This window comes from Panthera pardus, unplaced genomic scaffold, assembly GCF_024362965.1.
Source record: "Panthera pardus isolate Hobbes unplaced genomic scaffold, ASM2436296v1 HiC_scaffold_18, whole genome shotgun sequence".
Taxonomy (NCBI): domain Eukaryota; kingdom Metazoa; phylum Chordata; class Mammalia; order Carnivora; family Felidae; genus Panthera; species Panthera pardus.
The window spans coordinates 15,206,702-15,234,576 of NW_026526743.1; the positions used below are offsets into that span (position 1 = coordinate 15,206,702).

General features: G+C 50.5%; 1 protein-coding gene and 1 long non-coding RNA gene across 4 annotated transcripts in view; one reads left to right on the plus strand and one right to left on the minus strand.

The window, feature by feature from the left end:
* Positions 1 to 27,875, minus strand: part of LOC128778030 (uncharacterized) — a 250,161-nt gene that overhangs the window by 74,114 nt on the left and 148,172 nt on the right. The window lies entirely within an intron of this gene.
* Positions 1,598 to 27,620, plus strand: FBXO17 (F-box protein 17). 3 transcript variants are annotated; one of them, XM_053905998.1, is made up of 7 exons: positions 1,598 to 1,854; positions 15,598 to 15,780; positions 22,291 to 22,653; positions 23,466 to 23,577; positions 25,281 to 25,376; positions 26,151 to 26,286; positions 27,083 to 27,620. In XM_053905998.1, the coding sequence occupies exons 3-7, from the start codon at positions 22,308 to 22,310 to the stop codon at positions 27,224 to 27,226; spliced, it is 834 nt and encodes a 277-aa protein (XP_053761973.1). In that variant the 5' UTR covers positions 1,598 to 1,854; positions 15,598 to 15,780; positions 22,291 to 22,307; the 3' UTR covers positions 27,227 to 27,620. The 3 variants fall into 3 exon arrangements, with proteins under 3 accessions (XP_053761973.1, XP_053761974.1, XP_053761972.1); XM_053905999.1 differs by lacking the exon at positions 15,598 to 15,780 and having other exon boundaries at positions 1,598 to 1,870; XM_053905997.1 differs by lacking the exon at positions 15,598 to 15,780 and having other exon boundaries at positions 1,601 to 1,854.

Consider the following 27,875-nt stretch of genomic DNA (forward strand, 5'->3'; position numbering starts at 1 on the left):
CACAAAGGAACCTTCTTCAGGAATTAGGCCCCCAAGCTCTTCGAGCAGGAAGACGTGACTAAACTGACATCAGGTTATTTACAACTTCTATTCCACTTAGTGTGTCTTCCTCTCTCTATACGCTTTGAAACAGAAGTATCACGTGATGTGGAGCACCCACCAGCCCCTGCGGGGAATACCGCAGAACACCGGATATGGTATAATCGTTAAAAAAAAAAAAAAAAGTCCGGACTCCAACCATAGCCTAAGCCCTTTAAGTAAGGGACCGTGTGTGGATCGATATTAAAAATGCTTAAAAAAAAAAAAAAGAAAGAAAAAGGGGCGCCTGGGTGGCGCAGTCGGTTAAGCGTCCGACTTCAGCTCAGGTCACGATCTCGCGGTCCGCGAGTTCGAGCCCCGCGTCGGGCTCTGGGCTGACGGCTCGGAGCCTGGAGCCTGTTTCCGATTCTGTGTCTCCCTCTCTCTCTGCCCCTCCCCCGTTCATGCTATGTCTCTCTCTGTCCCAAAAATAAATAAAAAAACGTTGAAAAAAAATTAAAAATAAAAATAAAAATAAAAATGCTTGAGTACAGTAGAAACGCTTGGTGAGGCGGTTGGTACATTAAGAGGTCACATTTATTGAGCGCTACACGCGCAGGATCCACGCCATCCTCACGATGGCGCTGTGGTGCCTCGCCGAGGCTTCTAGCAGAGGGGGCCTGGGGAACCCAAGTCCAACCCTTGCCTGTTACGTGACCCCCAAACAAGTGACTTGCAACGCGTGCATAGACCACCTAACTCTGGGCCTCAGTTTCTCACGAGGGGCGTCTTTGGGGTCATGCATATACAGCTTTTAGCACAGTGCTTGCCGTGAGCGAGCTCTGGGGGAACTAGGACCAGCAATGGTTTGCTAGCGGGAGGAAGGCCTGGCGTTCCGAAGTCTGGCTCTAGGATGTCTCAGCTCAGTCCTTTGAGGTCCCTTGGGCGATCTAGGGCTATCGGAAGGAATGTGACTGCCCAGGAGGTCAAGACAGAAATGGTTCGTGGTCCCATCCTTGCTGCTACTGAACCTCGGATATTTCAGTGGTTTTCAGGGAAGGGGGCAGGTTTCCAAAGTGGGGGCACGCGGGCTGTCGTTGCCGCAGAGAAGTACGCGTGGCAGAGAGGTCCTCCTCAAGCACAAGCCGGGCTTCTGAGACTCTACGCTGGGGACGCAGTGTAAATGCGAGAGAATCCCTGGGGATAGGAACTTGATCCAATGTTTCAAAACCAGGCCCAGGGTCGGAGTCACAGCTAAGCCATTTACAGCACTGGCCAGATGGCGGGAGAGACGTTTTGAATGGCGGAGGCGGCTGTAGGCAAGGAGGCCGGAACGAGGAGGCAACAAGATTTGAGGGGGTAGGAGGCAGCTGGAACCATTCCCGCGGCGGAGGCTCTTGGGGAGGTGGACCTCGCTGGGAGGAGGTGGCTGGGGGGGTGGGGGGGGACCGGGACCCGGTATCAGATCGCCGGGCGCTTGGCAGCAGGGACGCGCGTGGTGTGGGGGGGGGGGGGGGAGTGTAAGCTCTCCAAGGGGCGGGCCCCCGGGTCCCGGAGCGCGGGGGCTGCGCGTCCTCCCCGCCCCGCCAGGCGGCAGCTGGGCCCTCCCCCGGCGCCTGCAGCCTCCCGGATCCCGCCCCTGCCTCGCTCCCGCCCGCCGCAGCCGCCCGCCCGCGGATCCCGGAGCCGCCGGCCCCCGCAGAGGACCGACTGCCCAGACTGCGGGTCCCGGGGCTCCCTGGGCGGGGCCGATCCCAGGGAGCCCCCCTGACTGCCTCCCAGAGCAGGGTGGGGAAAGGGATCTTAGCCCGCCGCCGCCTCCGAGCGGGCCGCCAGGTGAGCGTCGGGACAGGTAGGGACGCAGGTCGGGACGGGTGTCCCGTCCCCACTCGCCCCCGGGGCGCCCGGGGAAGGACTAACGCCCCCAGGCCCTCGCGGGAGGGGCGGGTCCCCCCGGAGTCCTTGTTCCCCAGCGCCCCTTCTCCTGCCCTGCCCGGGTCCTAGGCTGTCCCAGCCAACGTCCGCCCCTTTAAGTCCAGAGTCGCACGGACGCACGTTTGAAAGCCCCAGGTCGTGCGGAAAGGGCTTAAAACGGGTCCTCTGACGCCCACGCCTTCCACCCGGCTGCTCCTGGGCAGAGGCCACGGTGGAAGAAACTCCCCCTCCCCCCAAAACGTACCCGACCAACACGTGTACTCCGCAGCCGGCGAGAGGCCAGACCCCTTTTACCAGGTCTGGTTTTCTTCTGTTTCTTCTGGCTGGCAGCCCCTTCGCCAAATCGGTGAATCAGAAGGCTCAGAGCCCCGTTTCTCGATTTAGCAACTTGGGCACAGTTTGTTTTTAGCTGCGGCCGCTCCTCCCGATTTAAATTTTGTTCTTCTAAGTTAACTTTTGCAGTGTTCAGTAATATTTCTTAACGCTCCATATCTTGTTCTTTCAGTCTGGATCCTTCAAGTTTAGAGAGCATCTGTTAACTAGCAATTTTGAAAGGCTGCAATATTAAGCACCTACTTTTAAAATAAATACTTTTTTAAAGTGCCCCAGTACCACCCAAGAACAAAAGACAAATAAGGCAGACGAAGCTTTGCAGCAAAAACAGCCCCTTAAGCAGCAGACCCCGGCCCCACGGCCAGTTAAAATTATTTGTAATTAATCACACATTGCTCGCAGCTTCCCTATTGGCTGCTTTCATAACGTCAAAAAAAGTGTTTTAGACGTCTTTCTTGTTCTATGAAATATTGATAGGATCTGTTTGACTCCTCATTTTGTGAGGCCTGGCTGATGAATCTATTTTAATAATTTTTTTTTTCTTTTAATTTTAGAGAGAGCGCGAGCAGGGGAGAGGGTCAGAGGGAGAGAGACAGAATCTTAAGCAGGCTCCGGGCTTACATAGGGCCCTGGGATCCTGACCTGAGCCGAAATCAAGAGTCCAGGGTTCAACCACCCAGCGCTCCTTCTTTAATAATATTTTGTAAGTTTATTTATTTATTTGAGAGAGAGAGAGAGAGAGAGCGCGCACACGCGCGCTGCGCGCACACACACACACACACACACACACACACACACATGCACGCGCGCAAGTGGGGGAGGGGCGGAGAGAGGGAGAGAGAACCCCAAACAAGCTCTGCAGTGTCAGCGCAGAGCCCCACGCAGGGCTCAATTTCACCATCAGTGAAATCATGACCTGAGCCAATACCGAGAGTCCAGTGCTCAACCCACTGAGCCACCCAGGCGCCCCAATATTTTTTTAATAAAGTTTTTGTATTTATTTGAATACGAATTTTTTCATCCAATCAAGTTACAGATGTGATTCACAAATCAAATAGAAATGAGTCTGCCTTTTTATTTCCTATATATATGAAAGCAATATCTTTAAGAGCACGGAAAGGGGGAAGCAGTGTTTGATCTTTTTTATTTTATTTGGGGGGGGGCAGTATTTTATCTTTTACTTTTTAAAATATTTTTTAAGTTTATTAATTTATTTTGAGAGAGAGAGAGAGAGAGCAGGGGAGGGGCAGAGAGAGAGAGGGATAGAGAGAATCCCAAGCAGGCTCCGCACCATTAGCATGGAGCCCGATGTGGGGCTCAAACCCACAAACCACGAGATCGTGACCTGAGCTGAGACCAAGAGTCAGGTTCAAAGCCCGGCTCTGCGGCTTTTGTGTCAGGTGACCTTGGGTCCGTGGCTCCCCTTCTCCAAGGCTCAGTTTCCCCGGCTGAAAAATGGCGCCTCCCTCCTGGAGCTGTTCGTGAGGCTTCTGTGAGATTTGATAAAGCCCTTGCCACCGGCCGAGAGCAGTTACTGTGCGGTTAACCGTAGCTGGTAGTTTATGAAGGCTTTTTCTTTCTTTTTTTATTTTCTTGTTTCCTTTTTTTTAAATGTTTATTTTTGAGACAGTGTGAGCGGGGGAGGGGCAGAGAGAGAGAGCTGGGGACAGAGGATACGAAGCAGGCTCAGCTCTATTAGAGCAGAGCCCGATGCGGGGCTGGAACTCACCACCCGTGAGATCGTGACCAATGTGTGACATACTCACCGGGATAGTCAAATCTCACCCCAGTGTGACTCAGCCCTGCCACCAAATGGGTCTGGGAAAGACTTCCGGTTTTCCAGGCTTTTGGATTTGGGGACTGGGGAGAGGAGATGGGAACCTGCACATTTCTCATTTTACGGAGAGGAAAATCCACTCAGAGAGGGAAGCCCGTTCCCCCAAGGTCATGAACAAGAGTTTGGGGTGGGGCTGGCCCAGGAGTGACTGACCATATAGAACCTGCGACACGCACCTTCCCCACAATGCCACTTTCTCTGCGGGCTGTTACCAGCAATTTCCGAAAGCAATGTCCCTTACTAGCCTGGTGATGCCTCCTTGCCCAGAAATATCACTGCTGCCTCCTGGGAATGAGATGATGCACAGAAAGAATTTTCCAGAGTGCCTTACCCAAAGAGAGCACTTGGCAAATGTGAATTATAATTTGCGCAAAGATGCAGTGAGACTGTTTCCTTCCTGGGTTCAATAACATCAGTGGTGTTTATTGATAGCATTAATATTTTTTAAATGGCGAATTATAACATCCATACAGAGAAGTATATAAAACAGATGAACAGTTTAACAAATAATTGTAAAATATGGAACCAGGGCCCAGGTCAGCAGCAAGAACATCGTCAGCCCCCAGAAGCTTCCCTGTGGGCACCTGGTTAATAGACCTCTCCCTCCCCACAGGGGAAACCAGAGCCCTGACTTTTATGATACTCACGTTCCTATTTTGCTCTTTTTATTTATTTTTTTTTATGTTTATTTTTTTTTATTTTTGAGAGAGAGAAACACACACAGAATCCGAAGCAGGCTCCAGGCTCTGAGCTGTCAGCACACAGCCCGACGATGGGCTTGAACTCGCGAACCGTGCGATCATGACCTGAGCCGAAGCCGGACGCTCAACCGACGGAGCCACCCAGGCGCCCCTCTTTTGTTCTTCTTTATATGGTTTTAGTTCCCACGTGTGGATATTAACGACACTTTATTAGTTTAGCCTGTTTGCGAACTTTCTAAGAGTAGCACCATGGGTGGGAGTATATAGTTTATCATCCAAGCAGGAAACTTTAGAAGTAGTGGAGGTCTGGAATTACCCGAATTACCCTGGGGACCAGGGTATGTGTCGTAGACCAGGGCTGCCCCACGCAATTCAAGTTGCCCGGGTGTCCCAGGACTCAACGTTCTAGGTGCCTTGCCGCCGTTCTGTGACTACCTTAATTTACTCCTACATCCTCCAGTGGATGGGTGGGTCATTTCCAGACCGGAGCTGTTAGAGACAGTTGTGTCATGAACATTCTAGTGTGTGTTTCCCGGCTCTGGGGTCAAATGGCGGGGTCCTGGGGCAGGCACACATTTTCAACTTCAGTAAAAAATGCCCATCTAGGGCGCCTAGGTGGCTCAGCCGGTTGAGCGTCCTACTCTTGATTTCGGCTCGGGTCATGATCTCGCGGTTTGTGAGTTTGAACTCCACCATCGGGCTCTGAGCTGACAGGGTGGAGTCTGCTTTAGGGGCACCTGCGCGGTTCAGTTGGTTTTGGCTCAGGTGGGGTTGAGCCCTGTGGCAGGCGGAGCCTGCTTGGGATTCTCTCTTCCTCTCTCTCTGCCCCTCCCCTGCTCTCCCTTGCGCGCTCTCTCTCAAAATAAATAAATAAGTATTGAAAAAAAACTCATAAAAACATAATTGTACTTTTTAAAGATTAGTCGCTATTGACCTTTGTAACTTCAGATGTTATGCTTCACTTCTTTTTCTTATTCTGGCAACTTTTGAGTCCCATAACGTGAAGCAGGTGAGCCAAGCATCTTGGTTTCCCCTCCTCCCGCCTTAGTTTCCCATCTTTTGTTACTTGTACATTTATTTTCACAGTGTCAAGGTTGATAACATCTACAGTCTGTTCTGTTACCATATTTAAGTCTTAGATGCTTTCACTGTAGAGTTTCCAGGGTTTTCCCGACAGCTTCAGTGAGGTGTAATTTACATACCATAAAAGTCAGCCCTCTAAAGTGTGCAATTCAGTGATTTTTTAGTGAATTTACAGAGTCGTGCAGCTATCACCAGTTTTAGAGCATTTCTGTCACCTCCAAAATATCCCCCGTGCCTATTTCTATTTGTGGTCACTTCCCCGTTCCCCAGCCCAGCCCCAGGCAACGACTAATCTTTCTGTAACTTTAGATATGTCCTTTGGGGACATTTCATGTAAATATATCATACAGTATGTGGGGTTTGTGTGTGTGTGTGTGTGTGTGTGTGTGTGTGTGTGTGTGTGTCTGGCTTTTTTCACTTAGCATGCTGTTTGGGGGTTCATTCATATCGTAGTGTGTACCCATTCTTGGTTCTTCGTGCTGCCGATCAGTGTGCCGTTGTGCGGATAGACCACGTTTTGTTATCCATTCACCAGCGGACGGACGTTCGGATCGTTTCCAAACAGATAACGTTGCTGTGAACGTTTGCAATCAAGCCTGTGCGTGGACACGTGTTTTTATGTCTCGTGGGCAGGTAGCCTCGTGGTAGAATTGCTGTGTTTCGTGGAAAGTTTATGCTGAGCTGTTTTTGTTAATGTTCACCTTTCAAAGAAACTGCCTGTTTTCCCAAGTGGCTGTCCCATTTCACGTTCCCATCAGCAACATGCGGGGGTTCCAGTTTCTCCGGGTACTGGCCAATCTTTTGAACAGTAGCCATTCCGGTGGGCCTGACATGGTGTCTCATCGTGATTTTAATTTGGATTTCCTTAATGACTAATGATGTTGAGCATCTTTTCATGTGCTCGTTAGTCATACACATATCGTCTTTGGTGAAATGTCTCCTCAAATTTTGTGTCTATTTTTAAAGTGGTTTGTTTGTCACACTGTTGAATTTTAAGTGTTCTTTATATATTCTGGATACGAGTCCTTTATCAGATACATGATTTGCAGACATATTCTGCCAATCTATAGCTTGTCTTTTCATTTTCTCACTGGTGTCTTTTAAGTGCAAAAGTTTTAAATTTTGAAGATGTTTAATTCATCCATTTTTCCCTTATACGAATCACACGTTTGGTGTCGTACCTACGAAGTCTTTGCTTGACCCAAGATCATTAGAGTTTTCTCCTATTTTCCTCTAAAAATTTTTATGGTTGTAACTCTTACATTCAGGTGTATGGTTTATTTTGAGTTGATATTTGTGTGTGGTATGAGGTAAAGGCCTAAACTCATCTTTTTGCATGTAGATTTCCCATCACCGTTTGTTGAGAAGACAGTCCTTATGCTAAGAGACCAGATCTTAAATGTTCTCACCACAAAAAAGAAACGATAATTAAGTGACATGATTGGAGGTGCTAGCTAATGCTACAGTGGTAATCATCTTGCAATACATAAATGTATCAAATCAACACATACACCTTAAATTTACACAATGTTATATGTGAGGTGTATATATATATTTATATGTATATACTCAGATATATATATACATATACATACATGTGTGTACATATATGTATATATATATATATATATATATATTTTTTTTTTTTTTTTTTAAGAAGAATGCCCCTATTTTAGTAAGAATGTCTCTAGCCTCCAGGTCAAATTGATTCTTTTTTCTTGCATATTGTCAAATTGACATAACATGGATACAGTTTAGTGTATGTATTTGGACCATGATTTTCTTAAGCAGTTTTTTGTTTTTCCTGCAGTTTGTCAGAGCTTTAATTTTTCCCTTTTTTTCTGAGATTTTTTTTTTTTTTAAGTGTATTTACTTATTCTGAGAGAGACAGAGGTAGTGCAAACAAGGGAGGGGCAGACAGAGAGGGAGACAGAAAATCCCAAGCAGACTGCACTGCCTGTGCAGGGCCCAATGCAGGGCTCGAACCCATGAAACCACGAGATCATAACCTGAGCCAAAACCAAGAGTCGGATGCTCAACAGACTGAGCCACCCAGGAGCCTCTAGGATTTTATATTTTTAAGTTTTTCCAAGCGATCTCTGCAAAAGAACGTGGAGCTCAAACTCAAAACCATGAGATCAAGTCACATGCTCCACTGACTGAGCCAGCCGGGTGCCCCTTTAATTTTTCCCTTTTGAGAGAGGTATTTTCTGGGTTCTAACTCATCCAATCTACTTTTGGAGAATTTTTTTTCTTCTAGAAAACACTCTTCCTTTTATAATATCCTGTTCTTACTGTGTTTTGAGTATCTTCTCTAATCTAAACGTACCCAGGGCAAATGTACCAATTTGCAGGGCCCAATGCAAAATGCGTGTATGGGCCCCTTGTTTAGAAAGGATTGAGAATTTCTGGGGCGCCTGGGTGGCTCAGTTGGTTAAGCGTCCGACTCCTGGTTTCGGCTCAGGTCATGATCTCGCGGTTCGTGGGTTCGAGTCCCGCATCGGGCTCTGTGCTGACGGCATGGAGTCTGCTTGGGATTCTGTCTCCCTCTCTCTCTGCCCCTCCCCGACTTGCGCTCTGTCTCTCAAAAATAAATAAACATTAAAATTTTTTTTTTTAAATCAAAGTAGCTGGTATGATGGGGCTGGCTCAGTCGGTACAGCACATGACTCTTGATCTCGGGGTCATGAATTCGAGCCCCACGTTGGGTGTAGAGATTACTTAAAAATAAAAATCTTAAAAAATAAGTAACTGTTTTGAAATTTGGGGCTGTTATAAATATAGTCCTGCTTTCCCACTGGCTTTTTAGTCTAGTTGAAGGGATGACTGAGAACTGTGTTTGGGGACAGCACTTGGTGTTAGGAGGGAGAAGCCAGTCTTTGCTGGGAGCTCACTCCCAGAGGCTTCATGCAGTTGCTTTATTTCTTTTTTTAACGTTTATTTATTTTCGAGGGAGAGGGAGAGACAGAGCGTGAGCAGGGGAGGGACAGGCAGAGAGAAAGAGAGGGAGACAGAATCCGAAACAGGCTCCGGGCTCCAAGCTGTCAGCACAGGACCCGATGCGGGGCTCGAACTCACGAGCTGTGAGATCCTGACCTGAGCCGAAGTCGGAGGCTTAACCACTCAACCGACTGAGCCACTCAGGCGCCCGGAGAGATCTTTTAAAGTAGAAGTGAGCAGTCGCCACTGAGGTCTCTCCAGCACATCCAGTCTGCCAATCATCACGTATTTGAATAAGGCCTTTCCAGACCATTCGGTCCAACCGAGCTGGCTTAGAACAGAAGAACCACCTTGCTGACATTTAGAATCGTGAAAAATAGGAGCGCCTGGGTGGCTCAGTCCGTTAAGCGTCCGACTCTTGGTTTTAGCTCAGGTTGCGATTGATGGGGTTTTGGGGGTATGGGTGGTGGTCATGGGCTCCGGCCAAGAAAGAATTCTTGAAGACGTCTTTGGTGCAAAAAGGTGATTTTATGAAAGCCCGGGGACAAGATCCGTGGGCAGGAAGAGCTGCCTTCATGCAGTTTCTTTAGAGAACAGTCCTCCAGTATGGTTTTGTGTTTCCCGTGGATGAATGTTGGGCAGCCGGAGACCTGTGTGGCGAAGCATGTGGGGAGCAGGAGAGGGAGTGGGGAGCCCATAGGCGCAGTCATTGCGAAGACTGGCCGACCTCTGTCCTCACTCTGCTCTCTCACTCTCCACCTGCACACCTACCCCAGCCTGGCCCCCCTCGACCCCTGGCTCTGGGTCCAAAGCCTCTTGAGGTTAGGGTTAGCCTCCTTGAGGCTCCATTGTGGCCACTTTGAGTTTGACCCTGGCCCCTACACCTGGGTCTGCTTTCTGTCTTTCTGGAAAATAGTGGCATTCCTTTTTTGTGGATGGGCTGCCTCCTGTTTACTTTGCTTTTGCATTTCTTTGCCGTCCATAGAGAGGACGCCCTTTGAGAGGGAGATCAGGCTGCCCAGATTCCAATCCCCGGTCCACGTCTGACTGCTGTGTCACCTTATGGGAGTCATTTTGCCTCTCCGGGCCTCAGTTTCCTCCTGGTGTGATCAATTGGGATAATACAGAAGTCACAAATGGCCACACCCATTTAGTTCCTGGGTCTGCAGATCTGTCTTTTATCCGGCCCATACGGTGCCTTAACTTTTTTCTAATGCATTGCTAACCTTTAAAAACTGGGTGACTTCACATGAAAACTGGGGTTTCCAGTTTCTTTTGAACAAACTGGAAGATGTGGTCAAAGCCGGCCAACCTTCCTACTTGGCGGTAAAGGAGCCAGAGAGAGTACAGACTGGCACAGACTTCAGGCTGGCTGTACCTTCTGGTTTGCCAATCGCCACCACTCCCTGTTTCCTCCTACCCAGCGGCCTCGTTTAAGATACTGCCCGTCTCAGGGGCGCCTGGGTGGCTCAGTCGGTTGAGCGTCCGGCTTCGGCTCAGGTCATGATCTCGTGGTTTGTGAGTTCCAGCCCCGCGTTGGGCTCTGTGCTCACAGCTCGGAGCCTGGAGCCTGTTTTGGATTCTGTGTCTCCCTCTCTCTCTGCTCCTCCCCTGTTCATGCGCTCTCTCTCTCTCTCTCTCTCTCTCTCAAAAATAAATAAACATTAAAGAAAAATTTTTTAAAAAGGATACTGCCCGTCTGGGAGTTAAGCGTCCTATTCTTGCTTTCAGCTCAGGAAAAGATCTCCCAGCTTGTGAGTTCGAGCCCCACTTTGGCTTCGTGCTCATGGGGCAGAACCTGTTTGGGATTCTCTCTCTCTCCCTCTCCCTTTCTCTCTGCCCCTCCCTCGCTCCCTGTACCTCAAAATAAATAAATAAACTTTAAAAAAAGGAAAAGGGTACTGCCTGTCTGTTGGAGGCATTTGAACTTGGTTTTCCTGGGATACCGTTTCCAGGGCATTTAGCACAGGATCAGGCACATAGGACTGTTACTGTTAAGAGGCCAGCCAGGGGCAGCAGTGTGAGTGGGGGCCCAAATCCAGCCCTTGCTCTCATTGCCAGGCCAGGCTACCCCAGGGTTGGATTCACCCAGAAGGGATGGCTTTTTTTTAAAGCTTTATTTATTATTATTATTTTTAGTATTTTTAAAATTTATTTATTTATTTTGAGAGAGAGAGAGAGAGCAAGCACATGTTGGGGAGGGGCAGAGAGAGAGGAAGAGAGAGAGAATCCCAAGCAGGCTCTGCAATATCAGTGCAGAACCCCATGGGGGACTTGAACCCATGAACCTCGAGATCATGACCTGAGCCAAAGTCGGCCGCTTAACCGACTGAGCCAAGATTTTCTTTTTCTTTTCTTTCTTTCTTTCTTTTTTTTTTTTTTAAGGCATCCCTTCCAGGGGTGCCTGCGTGGCTTGGTCAGTTGAGCATCTGACTTTGGTTCAGGTCATGGTCTTGAGGTTTGTGAGTTCAAGCCCCACATCAGGCTCTGTGCTCACAGCTCGGAGCCTGGAGCCTGCTTCGGATTCTGTGTCTTCCTCTCTCTCTGCTCCTCCCCTGCTCACACTCTGTCTCTCTCTCTCTCTCTCTCAAAAATAAATAAACATAAAAAATTTTTTTAAATAAATAATAAAAATAAAAGGCATTCCTTCGGGGTGCCTGGGTGGCTCAATCAGTTGGGTGTCCAATCGGCTCAGGTCATGATCTCACGGTTTGTGGCTTCGAGCCCCATGTCTGGCTCTGTGCTGACAGCTCGGAGCCTGGAGCCTGCTTCGGATTCTGTGTCTCCTTCTCTCTCTGCCCCTCCCCTGCTCACACTCTATTTCTCTCAAAAATAAATAAGCATTAAAAAAAATGTGTTTTTTAAATAAAAAGGCATCCTTTCTGGATGGCTCAGTTGGTTAAGCATCTGACTTTGGTTCAGGTCATGATCTCACAGTTCGTGGGTTTGAGCCCCGCTTCCGGCTCTGTGCTGACAGCTTGGAGCCTGGAGCCTGCTTCAGATTCTGTGTCTCCTTCTCTCTCTGTCCCTCCCCCACTTGCTCTCTCTCTCTCAAAAATAAACACTAAAAAAATCTTTTTTGAAATCAACCCAAAGACTGATAAAAGCTAGCATAGGCCCTGATTATCAGCAGCTCGTCTGACTTCTTGAAAGGGAAGCCACATCGAAGCTTCGAACCTGCATGTAATTCTTAAGAGCCAAGAATTCTGATCTCGGCTTATTGAGAAACAACATCAGCGCTATGGTTCAAGAGCAAAGACTTAAAATTAATAAGGGAGGATGTCAGGTAGAGGAAACTCCCCCGAGGGCACGAAAAACAAGCCATTCTGTCAAAAATTAAAAAGACGATTGACAACACCTGGTCCTGGCAACTGCAACTGGACTAAGAACACATCGTTGAAGGGACTGAGAACGGCCCATTGTTGCGGAGAAAACCTATTGGGTGTTTTCTTGTAAAGTGAAATATACACTTACTGTATGATCCGGGAATGTCCCTCCTAGGTATTTACTCATGAAAAATGAACATGTATGTCCATACAAACACTCGTACCTGAATGTTCATTGCAGCTTTATTCATAACAGCCCCAAACGGGAAAGAGCCCGATGTCCCATCATGGTGAGTGGATAAACAGATTGTGGTTTATCTGCTCCATGGAATACTCCTCAGCGATAAAAAGGATCCAAGTACCGATTGACGCATGCAACAACGTGGGCCGATCACAGAGACGTTATCCTGAAGGAAAGCAGACACAGGGGAACATACTGGATGTATCAGCCAGAGTCCAATCAGGAGACAGAAACCAGGCAGTAAATTGAAGGGAGAACGTTTAATAGACAGAATTATTCATTATAGCAGGGAAAATAGCTACTAAGAAATGAAGAGAATGCTAAAGAATATAGAAATAGCAGAGATCAGGAACAGTACCACCTCTGTGATCCAAGACTGAAAGCTTGAGGGCGCCTGGGTGGCGCAGTCGGTTAAGCCTCTGGCTTCTGCTCAGGTCATGGTCTGGCAGTCCACAAGTTGGAGCCCGGCATCAGGCTCTCTGCTGTCAGCACGGAGCCGGCCTCAGATCTTCTCTCTCAGTCCTCCCCCACTTGCACGCTCTCTCTCAAAAATAAACATTAAAAAAAAAAAAAAAAGACTGAGAGCTTGAGAAAGATGACAGTCCCAGACCCTGATCTCATTCGAGAACTCTTGGAGGAGGCTCACAAAGGGCATAGGAGCCGCCCCCCCCCCCCCCCCCCCGCCCCCGTCGTGCTGCACCTTGAACTTGTTGGAAAGGCCCCCCTCTGGAACTTGCCAGAAGTCTGTCCAGCGGGATGCTGGGGAAGGCAGTTCGCAAGGAAGTGGGGCGCTCGAGGCAATAGGAAACCGCCTGAGGGGGGGCGCCAGGGGACGGCGCTGGCCGCGGGGTGCTGGCAGGCACGGGAGAAGCTTGCACGCTGCAGGTGCCTGAGAAGCTGCCCTGGGGCGACGAAGCTGGAAGGAAAGGAAAAAAAAAAAAAAAAAAAAAAAAAAAAAAAAGCCTTCTTCCTGTCATGTTCCTCTGGCGCCCTCTACTGGGGAAATTCAACCTGTCAGCCGGCACAGAAAAGTTTAAATGGCCAAACTCCAGTTTGGCCAAGGGGAACTATGAGGCAGTATATGCCTCTGTGGATTCGCCTTGGGGAGAGGGTACACAGGGGAGGGGAGTGGGCACATGTGGAGCTCCCTGCCCCCTCTGAGCTCTGCCAACTCCCCACAGCACCCGCGCTGAACGGGTATGTTATATGATTCCATTTGTATGGGATTCTAGGAAAGAATGTTAAGCATCTGATCATGAGGTCATGATCTCGTGGTTTGTGGGCTCGAGCCCCGCTTGGGGTGAGCCCCGCTTCTCTCTCTCTCTCTCTCTTCTCTCTCTCTCTCTCTCTCTCTGCCCCTCAGTCACTTGTGCCCTCTCTCTCCTTCTCACAATAATGCTAAAATGCTAAAAATTTTAGCCTGGGTGGCTCATCGGTTGAGCGCCTGACTCTTGACTTCAGCTCGGGTCATGATCTCGCAGTTTGTGGGTTCCAGCCCCAGGTCAGGCTCCAAGCTGGTGGTGTGGAACCTGCTTGGGATTCTGTCTCCCTCTCTTTCTGCTCCTCCCCTACTTGCTCTCCATCTCTCTCAAAATAAATAAAAATTGAAAAAATTAAATAATCTTTAAAAATGATGCTAAAATTAATAAAGGTAAAATCAATACAAATTCAGTAATAAAATTAATGAAGGATGAACATCCTATAAAATGAAGACCCCTTAATGAAGTCTTGAAGACTTCATTTCAAGTTTCAAGACTCATGAGTCTTGAAAATGAAATTCTAGGAGCTCCCGGGTGGCTTAGTCAGTTAAGCGTCCAACTTCGGCTCAGGTCATGATCTCACAGTTCTTGAGTTCGAGCCCCACATCGGGCTCTGTGTTATCAGCACAGAGCTCCGTTCGGATCCTCTGTCTACCTCCCTCTCTCTGCCCCCCTCCCCCCGCCCGGTGCGCGCGCTTTCTTTCTCTCTCTCTCTCTCAAAAATAAACATTTATGGAAAAGAAAGAAAGAAAATGAAATTGTATTATTTGGCCTTTGGCAAAAGTAGGCTCTAGCTGGAGAGACCGTATGGAGATAGACAAAAGCCTGCCAAGCCCCAGCTGTTCGAGTCTCCCCATCCCAGGCGCCAGGCAGGGGACTGAATAAGCCCTCAGATGACCCAGCCGCACCCCTGCCGAATGACAGCTGCACTCCAGCCCCCGAGAACTGCCGACCTGCGCCCAGGCAACTCCCAGAGCCAGAAAAAAAAAAAATCATAAAATAATGGTTATTGTGAGTGGACTCCGGCAAACAAACCATGTCAATGGTGTCATCACTGAGTCATGGGGGTATTTTGGGGCAATATTTTCCAGTCACTATAAAAAGGCCACTGGCCCCACACAATTTGAGGAACTGCTGAGGAGAGAGATAAGCGAGCTTACTAGTTTCCAGGGACGCCTTCGCTTTAAATAGTCCCATATTTTGTTTGGCAAGTCCGGGGAGAGCTTCTCTGACATCTTTTTGTCCCTTTCCGTGGACTGCCATCTCTGCTTATTGTTAGTGTTTCTCCTAAACCTTTTACAGAAAAGACTCAAGCTGTACAGCCTGATGAATATTTAACACACACATATAGCCAGGCCTCGGGTCAGGAAACGGAAACAAAATCCTTTCTAAATGAGTACATCTCTGCCTGCTTAGAATTTCTTTTTAATATATATGTATTTTCGGGGCGCCTGAGTGGCTCAGTCAGTTGAGCGTCTGACTTCGGCTCAGGTCACGATCTCACGGTTCGTGAGTTCGAGCCCCGCGTCGGGCTCTGTGCTGACAGCTCGGAGCCTGGAGTCTGCTTCGGATTCTGTGTTTCATTCTCTCTCTGCCCTTACCCCGCTTGTTCTCTCTCTCTGCGTCTCAAAAAATAAAAAATGTAAAAAAAAAAAAAGAAAAAAGCATACATGTATTTTTAAGTTTATTTATTTATTTTGAGAAAGAACGCAGAAGCAGGTGAGGGGCGGAGAGAAGGAGACAGAATTCTGCGCCATCGGCACAGAGCCCGATGCGGGGCTTGAACTCACGAGCCCTGAGATCATGACCTGTGCTGAGATCAAGAGTCGGATGCTCAACCGACTGAGCCACCCAGGTGCCCCTGCCCAGTTAGAATTTTTAATGCTGCCTGAAATTCTCTTAGCAGAGATTTTTTTTTCTTAAGATTTTATTTTCAGGTAATCTCTACACCCAACGCGGGGCTCAAACTCACGACCTCGAGATCAAGAGTCGCAGGCTCCACCGAAGGAGCCAGCCAGGCGCCCCAATGGCAGAGAATTTGTTGTTGCCGTTCAGCACATGTGGTCACCATGAAGTGAGCCATCGTGTCATCGACCACAATCTCAAGGTGCAAAAGACTCCGGATGGTTAAATAAAATGAAATAAAGGTATCACACCAACAAAAATACCTATCGTCAGAATAGCTAAAACGTGGAACCGGCCCATGTCCAACAGCCGATGAATGGGTCAGCAAAATGGAATGTTAAGCAGCTTTAAAAAGGAAGGGACTTCTGGGACGCCTGGGTGGCTCAGTCGGTTAAGCATCCAACTCTTGATTTTGGCTCAGGTCATGATCTCAGGGTCGTGGGATCAAGCCTCGAGTCGGGCTCCACGCTAGGCATGGAGCCTGCTGGAGACTCTCTCTGCCCCTGCCCCACTCTCTCATCAAATTTTTTTAAAAAGGAAAGGAATTCTGATTTATGCTACAACACGAATGAACCTTGAGGACATTACGCTAAGTGAACAGGCCAATCACAAACCGGTGCTGTATGATTATTATTCCTCTTACGTGAGTTACTTAGAGTGGTCGAAATCATACAGACGAAAAGGACAGTGGTTAGCGGGGGCAAGAGGGAAGGGGGTGGTGGGGAATTACCGTTTTACAAGGTGAAAAGTCTTTTGGAGATGGATGCCAGGGATGGTGACACGTTAATATATCTAATATCACTGAATTGTACACTTAAAAAGGGTTATGATGCTAAACTTTATGTTACATGGATTTTACCACCAAAAAGAAAACGATGGAGAAAAAGAATTAGCCCCGTAAACAGGCAACAAATATAAATAAAGTAGATTTCTGAATTAAAAAATAATAATACGCTAGTAGTCAGTACTTAAAAACAGCATTGTTCAAAAACAAAAAATCAAGGGCGCCTGGGTGGCTCAGCCGGTTAAGGGTCGACTCTTGATTTTGTGAGTTCAAGCCCCGCATTGGGCTCTGCGCTGTCTGCAGGCTGACAGCCTGCTTGGCATTCTCCCTCTCTCTCTGCCCCTTCCCTGCTTGTCCTGCCTCTGTCTCTCTCAACATAAATCAGTAAACTTAAAACAAAAAAATCAAAGAAACCAAAAACACATGCTATTCCCGAATTGCGTTCCCTAGGCTCAAAGGAGATAAATACGTTTCATAGGCAAGGAAGTGGGTAGTCGGGATTGGAACCCAGATAGGTCTGTGTCTGCACTCAGGGTGCCCGCTGTTTCTTACCGGGCGGGGGCTCTTTTTGGCTTTGGGGGCAGGACAGTTCTTTGTGGAAGGTACCCATCCCACACAGAGCAGGTCACTGAGCCTTGTCCCATTTAGTTAGTGCTGCATAACAGACCACTGAAAACATAGTGACCTAAAACAATAACCTTTATTTCACGGCTCTGGGGGTTGGCTGGGCTCAGCTAAGCTGTTCTTAGAGGCTCACACGCAGTGCCGTCTTGACAGTGACTGGGGTTGGGTCACCTGAAGGCTTATTCGCCCCTGTGTCTAGCCCCCGGGACGTGACTCAAACAGCTGGGGCTCCCCAGACTTTTCTCCGCCTGAATTCACGGGGTCTCTCCAGTGCGATGACTTCAGGGCAGCCAGACTTAAGCAATGACTCGGGCAGGGGTGTTCTGGAGCCGGCTTGTGAGAGCAAGACTGTGGGCAGCTCTCCAGCCCCACAGTTCGGGGACTTCATGTTGGTAGCTTGCGATGAGCGGCGGCAGGTGCATTTACCCAGACGTCAGTAAATGCTATGGACCCAGACTCTTTTTCTCCTCCTTGTTAACCATGTAGCCCGCACACCCACTGGAGTCAGGGCTCCCAAGGCACCTGTCCCAAGAGAGCCAGGCAGTGACCTGTATCTTTTACGACCCCGTCTTGGAAATCCCTTAGCGATGTCACATCTGTGGTGCTCTGAAAGTTGAAGCAGTCACAGAGGTCTGCCCGTGTTAAGGGGAGGGGTGTGGACTCTTAATGGAGGGCAGTCGAATCCCAGCAAAGCATGTGACGTGGGATATGTTACTATAGCCATCGTGGTCTGCGGAGCGTCACGGGTCCTGGAAACTGCCTCCCAGTAGCATCCCCTGGTCGCTGTGCCGGCCAGTAAAATAACCACACCCCTCCCCCCCGCCCCAACACACGCAGCCCCAAACACTCTGACAGCAGGGCATTGTTGTGCCTTACATGTCCCATACTGGCTCAGCCAGTAGTTGGCATTCAGCCGTGTGGACATTATGGCCATAAGGCTCCTTATGGCCCTTTAAGCAATTTGTTTTGTTTTTAAATGTTTATTTATTTAGTTTTGAGAGAGTGCCCACGTGCACACACACACACACACACACACACACGGGGAAGGGGCGGAGAGCGAGGGAGTCACAGAATCCAAAGCAGGTTCCAGGCTCTGAGATGTCAGCACAGAGTCCGGCACAGGGCTCGAACCCACAAACTGAGATCATGACCTGAGCTGAAGTCCGACGCTTATCCGACTGAGCCATCCAGGCGCCCCCCACCCCCGCCCCAGACAAGCATTTTGTATACTCAGGGCTCCTAAGGTACATCACTTGAAGGTCCTTGCTCCTTGGCAAAGTCTGCCTGCACTCATCTTGTGAGGAGGCCACCCCAGCTCCAGAGGTCCCTTGTTCGCCAGTGTCCAGCACATTCTTTTTTTTTTTTTTTGATCAGCACATTCTTAAGGAGAGCCAAGCCAGGAAACCACACTCTGATGAGTTTCGCGTCCATGACAGGCAAATTGGTAAGCTTGGTATTAAATTGTTGCTAATTATTAATGCAACTAAGAACCACTTGGGGAAAAGCACACCCTGTCTCTTGAAGCCTGTCTTATAACCAATCACCGAATCAGGGTGAAGGGGGGTATCAGGACCCATGTGGGTGGATCACTAGCCCGTGGCAGGCTTCTTAGCAAAACCTTAATCAACTTATTTGAAAATAATAACAGCTGCCACGAGTTGAGCACCTCCCGACGTTAGACAACATAACAACATAACAACATAACAAGCATTAGATCGTTGGAGCCTGTTAACCCGGGGCAACCTCCTGTGATCGGTTTGCCCATTACGCAAGATGATGGGATTCAGTGAGATGACCCAGCTTAAATGCGCAGCACAGTCGCTTAATAAAGGCCCAATAAATGTCACCAGATGAAAAAATCATAGCTAAATGGCTATTCGTCATTCTTTTATGATGGGTAATAATAATAGCGACTAACATAATTTGGCGTTCAATATTAATTTAATGTCACTCGTTTCTGAGACACCAGCGGTTTTTCTTAAGTGCTTTACAAACATGAACCCGTTTCATCTTTACAACAATCCCGTGCAGTAGGTACTGTTAACATCCTCGTGCTCAGAGAAGGAAACGGCACTAAGAGGTTGAGTGATGTGACCTTGGTCACATAACCACCTAGCGGCAGAGCCAGAACTTGAACCCAGGCTGGCCAGGATCCAGCCACAAGGTGTTCATCGCTAGGCAGTTCTGCCCCGATGGAGAAAATCCAATGAGTTTCTCACTAGGTCTTGAGCTCCATCACTGAGTTCTTGCTAAATAAAGGTGTTTCACCTTGCCATGCCTCAGTTTCCTCATCTGTGGAGTGGGTTTCTGATGTGATGATTCATTTGTTCATTCCGTGAACATCTGTTCATTGGACACTTACTATGTGTCAGGCACTGGTGTGGACGGTGTGGTGTGTAATATACAAAAGAAACAATAACTCTTCCTCATGGTGATTATAATGCAGTTCAGGAGACAGGCAATAAAGAAAGTAAAGTAGATTATATATACTTGTGCGTGTGGTGTGTTAAGAGGTGATAAGAGCTTTAGAGAGGTATAAAATAAGGACAAAGGAAGGGGGAGTAGGTGGTGGTCGGGAGGCCCTGAAATTGTAAACAAGGCGGCCAAGGATGGTCTCATGGAGAAGTTGATATGTGAGCAAAGACTTGAAGTCTGGAGGTGAGCCTAGAAATCCTCTGGATCCGGGTGGCAGGAACAGCCCATGCGAAGGGCCTGGGATGTGGGGGCTGGTGTCGCTGGGCAGAGGGGGTAAGGGGGAGATGAGGGCAAGGAGGTGATGGGGGCAGACTGTGTGGGAGCTTGTGGGCCACAGTGAGGACTCTGCCTTTATTCTGAGTGAGGTGGAGCCTGAGTCGGGGGGGCGGGGGGCAGGCTCTGAGCAGGACAGGGACAGGACCTGACTCAGGTGCTCACCCCGACCTGGCTACTAGTGAGGAACAGACACCTGGGGAAAGAAGCAGGGAGACAGTGATGAGCCAGGTGGGAAGTGTACGAATGGGCAAGATCCCCAAGGGAGTGAGTGGTGATGGGGAATACAGGAGGTTCAGATACCAGTCCCTGACGTTGCCAGATCAGAGGGAGGATGGACAGTCAAGGAGGCTCAGCAGGAGCCACCAGGCAAACTCGGAGGGGTCCAGAGGTTGTGGGGCTTGGAGCCAAGTGAAGAGGGAATAACCCTTGGTGGCAAGTGCTGCTCAACAGGTCCAGCAAGGTGAGGACTGAACTCTGACTTTGATTTAGCACCGAGGGGGTCACTGGTGACCTTGGCATGTCAGGGGGGCGAAGCCTGATGAGACAAGATTTAAGAGAGAACAGAAGTAGAAAATATGGAGGCAGAGCCTGGAGACAGCTTTTTTGAGAAGTTTTACCGCAAAGAGGGGTGCCTGGGTGATTCAGTCGGTTAAGCATCCTACTTCAGCTCAGGTCATGATCTCACGGTCCGTGGGTTCGAGGCCCATGTCGGGCTCTGTGCAGATGGCTCGGAGCATGGAGCCTGCTTCAGATTCTGTGTCTCCTTCTCTCTCTCTGCCCCTCCCCTGCTCATGCTCTGTCTTTCTCTCCATCTCTCAAAAATAAATAAATGTTAAAAAAATTTTTTAAAGAAAAACATTTAAAAATTAAATTTAAAAAAAGAGAGAGAGAGAGGAGCAAAGAAATGGGGCCAGAGCTGAAAGGGGAGGTGAAGTGAAGAGAGGGTTTGTTTTCAAACGAGAGGGATGACTGTGTGTGGACTGCTGAGAATGATCCAGTGCGAAGGGGGAATCCAAGGCGTGGCAGAGAGTGAGGAGAACTTGAGACTGAGGCCTGGAGTGAGCGGGAGGGGTGGGAGCAGGCTGAGCAGGGGGCTGGGGGCGGGGGCTGACGTTTGCAGGGCAATCAGAGGGGAAAGCACAGAGGCCACGGGGCAGGTAGCTGGTAGATTGGGTGATGGGTACCTGTGAAAGTTCACTTCTCATTGCTTGTATTTTTTTCTGCAAAATAAGAAAGCAAGGGGAAAGTGAAGAGGTGGAAGGCAGGGTGTGATAAGCTAGGCTAGCGCTGGGGGAGAAGGTGCGAAATAGTTATGTATAGAGAGGAGGAGCCTGTGGATAAGAGAAATGGTCTCTGCTTGCCGGGCTGGGCGGCCCTTGTGGGTCAAGTTCACAACCTTGAAGTGAGACCAGCCAGTGGAGTTGTGTGTTCTTTGGCGACCTTAAAGTGGGTAGGCAGGGGGCTGATTGAACCAAGGTCACGTGTGGGAGGAAGCCAGAGGCCAGGATGTATGCAAAGAATGTTTTTAATGAGTATCTAAGCAGTTTAAACTGGATAAGGAAGACACAAGGACTGGGGGGGGGGGGTGGTGAGGGGCAGTGAAAAGGAGGTAGACACAAAGGATGGGGGAATCACAGTGGGCTGGAAGGATTGTGGGGGTCTGGGGCACTGGAAGGAAAGAGCTGGAGAGAGAAAGGGTGATGGTTGGCAAGGAGATTGAGGTCTTGAGAAGAACCTGGTTATTGAGACAAGGTCTAGGTGTGACCATAGAAGGGAGGGGCTGAGAAGAGACCAGGTCAGAGAACAGAGAGGCTGGTGGCCCAAGGAAGGATCATGTACCTGGATGTGGAAATGACCTAGGTTATGTTGAGAAGAGCAGCGTGAGTGGCAGTGAGCCTGAAGCTGAAGTCATGAAGTGAGTAGTGATCTGGGTCAGCAGATGATGCACAAGGCGGCCTAATGAACCGCCTATTCTGATGACACCAGAATCATAGCTGGGGAGTTTCAGGGGAGGATGGAAGAATGGTCTGGAAGTAGCACCAAGGAGCAAGATTCACCCATTTGGAAGGGTCACAGGAGAGCTGGGGTTTGGTGAGAGCAAGATGACAAGAATGTTCAGCAAAGAGAGCGAGGAAATGGGTTTTGCTGAAGACAGTTCAGAAGTTCCAAAGGCCCGAGGAGTTGGGAGCCGGCTGGGCGATGGGGGTGGAGATGGTTTCCTCCTAGGTGGGTTGTTCTGTGTGTTCGTGGTCATACACGTAAACTGACTAGCCTGACTCAAGTGCACCGGCCAGACATGAAAGCCGTGGTGAGCGGTAGTGGGGGTCATGGTCAGACCAGGGGTATTTTGCTCGAGGGGGAAAGGTGGGAAACCGATCGCCCCAGAGCCAATGAACGGTCAGGAAATAGGTACCCGGTTTTCACGGCCCTAGCAGTCCCCTGGTCCTCCACCGGAGCTGGTGGGGTCATGGTCAAGCTGCAGGGACCTTGCGTCCTGGGAGAGATGAAGGGAGGCCAAACTGCCCTGACCTGCTGACCCCTCTCAACCCGCAGGATTCCGGCGGCCTGAGATGGGCGCCCGGCCTTCGCGGCGGCGGCTGCCCGCGGACCAGCCCATAGCCTTGGACGCGCTGCCCCCGGAGCTGCTCGTGCAGGTGCTGAGCCACGTGCCGCCGCGCGCATTAGTGACGCGCTGCCGCGCAGTGTGCCGCGCCTGGCGCGACGTGGTGGACGGGCCCACCGTGTGGCTGCTGCAGCTAGCCCGCGACCGCAGCGCCGAGGGCCGCGCACTCTACGCCGTGGCCCAGCGTTGCCCGCCCAACAACGAGGACGAGGAGTTCCCGCTCTGCGCCCTGGCGCGTTACTGCCTGCGCGCACCCCTCGGCCGCAACCTCATCTTCAACTCCTGCGGAGAGCGTGCGTGCCGGGGGCGGAGCCAGGGGCGGGGCCGGGGAGACCGGAGCATTGTAGGGGGTGGGGGGCCCGAGCCAGGCTTAGTGGGCGTGGTCAGGATAATGAGGCGGGGCGGGGCCGGGCAGGTAGCCAGGGGGCGTGGCCGAGGGAAGAGGAGATTGGGAAACTGGCCAGGGTGGTGGGGGGAAAGAGATGGACCGGGGTGGGGGGTGGGGGCAGGTGCTGTGGGCAGTGAAGGGAGACGAACTGGATGGGCGAGAAAGCTGGAGGAGCCAAGAGTCGGGCCCTGGCAGGAATGACACGTGCTTGGACTGTAGACACAGTGGGCGGGGTTAAGGGGGGAGGAGCCGGGGAGGACTCGGGGAAAGCCAATTGGGTGGCTGGCGGGGGCGGAGCTTGCATGGAAATATGAAGCCGCATTGAGAGCCTGTGGGGAGGGGGAACTGAGCGAGTGGGCGGGCCCAAGGCAGGGGGAGCCAGGAGGCTGCTGTAAGAGGGGATGGGACCTTGATGGCAAGAGCCCGCAGTCAGGGAGAAGCCCAAGTGGGTAAATGAAGTAGATGAAGGGAGACAGAACTGGAGGCGGGGCCGAGTGGGGCTGAGGACGAGTTGAGTGGAAGGACAGGGCTGAATGACGCGGTGGTAGGGTGGGAACAGGAATGCCCGCGTCTGGGAGGCGGGGCCAGAGTGGAAGAAACCGGGGGCGGAGCGCAGGAGGGAGGAGTCGATGGGCGGGGCAAGCTGAGCTGTGGCGGGCGGTCGGCTGGGCGAGCGGCAGGTGAATTCCTCGTCTTCAAGGTTGTTGTATCCCACAGAGGGCTTCAGAGGCTGGGAGGTGGAGCACGGCGGGAATGGCTGGGCCGTGGAAAAGAACCTAACACTGGTGCCGGGGGCTCCTTCCCAGACCTGCTTCGTGACTTCTTTCCAGTGAGTGGCCCCTGATCCCTGGGGCAAGGGCCCTGAGTTGGGAAGGGGACCCTACCTACATCCTCTCTTTCCCTCATTGATTTACTCAGTCAAATATTTGTTGAGGGCCTGCCAGTACCAGGCCCTGTTTTATATGCCAGGGAGATACCAGGAAAATTCAGAAATGCGGTGGGGAGACATTAAACACATAAAACAGTGAAATAATAATGACAACAAAACGACAAACATTTGCATATAACTCTGAATCCTGGCAACAGCCCTGTGACACAGATAGTATGATTATCTCCACTTTATAACAGGCACAAAACGTAGCCAACATCTAGTAAATGGCGGAGCTGAGATCTGGGCCCAGGTGGTCTGGCTCCAGAGCTTCGGATGGTGATAAGTTCTATGAAGACATCAGAGCAGTTGACTGGTTGATTCTCTCTCTTCTCCTACCTCTTACCCATTTTCCTTGTTCCCTCCCCCCATATTCAACCATTCTCATGTGGCATCATCCAGCTCGCTAGTAGTTGCCAGTATATTGGGCATGAAGTGATGTCTCATTGACGTTTTAATTTGCATGTTTTGATTTACTAATAATTAAGCATCTCTCCAAGTGCTTGTTAGCCTTTTGGAATCCCTCTTTTGGAAATTGCCCATTCATCTTTTCTATTAGGGTTGATGTCTTATTCCTGTTATACGAGAATTCCTCGTATATTTTAGCCCCTTGTCCGTCCTGGCCATCTACTATGTGTATCAGCTGTGTCCCTGGTGTTCTTGGTTGTTATTTTCACGCATCAAATGCATCGCTTTTTTGCTTTGGAATGTGTTTTTGAAATTTTGTGTAAAAAAAAACCAGTCCCTACCCAACAGTATTCTCTCATAGTCTCTTCTAGTAGCCTCATAGTTTTATCTTTCACATTTAGATCTTTAATCCACCTCTGAATACGGCGTGCCGCTTCTATCGCTAACGAAGTTGCCAAATATACCTAGGTCTGTCCCCGAGCACTCTGTTCTCTTCCACTCCGCTATTTCTATTATGACGGCATGTTCAAATTGGGGGGGGGGCACTGTTTACAAAGGGGTAGGCAGACCACAGGGGAGACTGCGTGAACCTTAGGCTAGTAACAGTGAGGGGAAGGGGCATTACCAGCCCTGGGCCTGACAAAGGTAAGGGGAGGACGCAGCTCCTAAACCTGAGACAGAGAAGGCTGTGAGGAGAGGGTCCCCTGGAGCTGTATCCTTTCATGAAGAGACATAGCAGTCCCATGGTGATCCATTGGGAGAGAGCCAGGAGGCCACATAACCTGATTTTACTCTCCTCTCTCCCTTCCCTCCTGCTAGAGCTTCCCATCTGGGAGGTGGGACCCATCTGGGACCCAACAGGAAGGGGAGAGTAAGGGAGACCAGTCCACACAGGCAGTACACCCTCAGACTTGGGCCTCCACACTTTAGGAGACTCCAGGATTGCCTGCTCAATGTTGAGCATCCATTTGTACTCCTGTCGCAGTCCCCACAAATGTTAGGGACATACAGGTCAGCCTGTATCCGGAGCCTAGAGCCTGGTGGAGAATGGTGGAGGGGATGTGAGAGGCCAATGGGATTGCCCAGCCCATCATATATCTTGTCTAGTAGAGCAAACCCCAAGGGAGGCTTCTTGGAGGAGGTGATTTCTGGGCTGTGACTTTCTGCCTCATCCCTTCACCATCTCCTCTTTCCAGATGGTGCTTCAAGAGGCAGCTTGTGGACTTGGTGATGGAGGGGGTGTGGCAGGAGCTGCTGGACAGCGCCCAGATTGAGATCTGTGTGGCCGACTGGTGAGGAAAGAATGGCAACCTGCCCCAAGCGTCACCCGTGGTGGCAGCAGTCGCGCAGAAGGGGTTCACCTGGGCCCCCATCAACCCCCCGGGCTGGCCACTGCTACTGTGCTCCTGTAGTGAGGCTGGGGGGGGGGGGGGCGGGGAAGTGATGCTCTCACAGTTGCAGAGGCAGGGAGGGGCAGGGTTTTGATGAGCCCAGAGCCCCCACTCTGCACTCTTCCCTGTCCCCCGTCAGCAGGCCCCAGGGTTGTTGACATGGGGGCTATTGGCTGGTGCCCCATCTCGCCCACTCCTCCCTCATCGCCCACACTCAGTATGGACCCTAAGGGTTTGTGGACACCCAAGGCTCCAGGAAGGTTTGGAGCACTGTGCCCTGAGAACTGAGACTCAGGGGGGCAGAGTTGGGATGGGGGCACTGGTTCCAGAGCACTCAGGCTCTTCCTTCAAGCTCTCACTCCTCCATCAAAGTCTGGCTTCTTCCCTGGGGCTCTGGCTCCTCCCCAGAAATACCCAGGCTTCTCCTCCCCTGGGGGCGGTGGTTCCTCCCAGACACACACACACACACGCACACACACACACACACACCACAAAGCCTCTAGAATCCACCCCAGGCTCTTCCCCGCAAATTCCCAGGACTTGATCTCTCCATGTGAAGGGTGGGTGTGTGCGACCCTCACCCAAGTGCAGGGAGGCTTAGTCCTCAGCCTCCCTCTCCCCGCCCCAGAGACCGGGTGGGTGGCGGGGACATCAAGGCTCACCACGACCTGGCAGGTGGGGTGCCCGCGAGAACTGTGGCTGCATCTACCGGCTCCGGGTCCGCCTCCTGGACGTGTACGAACACGAAGTGGTCAAGTTTTCGGCCTCCCCCAACCCGGTCCTTCAGTGGACTGAGAGAGGCTGCCGACAGGTGGGTCCAGACTGCCTTGTGCCAGGCACAAGAGGCCACATCCTGTAGGAGTGCAGTTATATGAAATGTCCAGAATAAGCAAATCCCTACAGAGAGAAAGCAGACAGACTAGCGATCGCCAAGGCTAGGGGAAGGGAGGGATTGGAAGTGACAGCTAACGGATATGAGGCTTCTTTCTGGGCTGATGGAAATGTTCCAGAATTAGATAGTGGTGATAGTTACATAACATTGTGAATATAGGTAAAAGCCACTAAATTGTGCAGTTTAAATGGTGCATTTTGTTAGGTGAATATTATCTCCGTAAAGAAGTTTTGCAAAGGATAAGAAGCGCCAGAAGCCAAAGTTCTTCCGTGGCCCACAAGGCCCCACGTGATCTGCCCCTTACCTCGCTGACCCATCTCCTGTTCTCTCATTTGCTCCAGATACACTTCTACCCCAGGGCCTTTGCACTGACCGTTCCTCTGTTCCAAACACTCTTTGTCTCTGTCCTAATCCCCGCATGGCTCTCTCCCCTCCTTCGGGTTTCTGCCCTAGTGTTGCCTTAGTGATGCCTTTGCTCACTCACTTTACAACCCCACCCTCCTGCATACCTTACCCTCTGCCTCTTACCCCCAGCTGTCTTCAGGGTCTGAGTCCCCGACTAGACTGTCAGGTTCACCAGGTTGTTCTTCCCTGCTGTAGTCCCAGCACCTAGAGCAGGGCCTGGTACCTACTTGATCCTTGGGGAGTGCCTGTTGAGGTGGAGGAAGACAGGGCCCCACAGCTCCTCAACCTCCCGCTCTCCTTCCCCATACAGGTGTCTCACGTCTTCACCAACTTTGGCAAGGGCATCCGATACGTGTCTTTCGAGCAGTATGGGAGGGACACGCGTTCCTGGGTAGGGCACTACGGCGCCCTCGTGACCCACTCCAGTGTGAGGGTCAGGGTCCGCCTGTCCTAGCCGACCAGCCTGAGCCAGCCTTCCAGAGTGTACTGCCATCTGCCAGACATCATCAAAGACGGCTTTGCAGTCGGGAGCCGGATGCCTGTGGACAGTGAGGGTCCCATGTGGCCCATTCCTGGCACACCTCCAGTGAACCCCACTTGCTGCTGCTTCAGCATGGAATCACACATGCTGTGCAAGAAACCAGGGATCTAGGGCGCCTGGGTGGCTCAGTAGGTTGAGTGTCTGCCTCTTGATCTCAGCTCAAGACGTGACCTCGTGGTTTGTGAGATCGAGCCCCGTGTCGGGTTCCGCGTGGACAGTGCAGAGCCTGCTTGGGATTCTCTCTCCATCTCTCTGCCCTCCCCTCGCTCATGCTCTCTCTCTCAAAATAAATCTAAAAGAAACAAAAAGAAACCAGAGATCCAACAAGACTGCTCACAGCTTTCTGGGGTAGAGGGTGGGGAGTCAGGGGGTAGAGAGGTTTCCTTTGCAAATTATTTGCTTAGATACGTGGACATCAGTTGGTAGCCGGGGTCAAAAAACAGGCCAAACCAGGATTTCTAATCGTAGGGAAAACTGCTGACCGTCTGGGGTAAGCCAATCGCTAGCAGGGAGTTGGGAGTCAGGGTGGTCTGTCCTTGAGGTGACCAACAGGGACATCAAA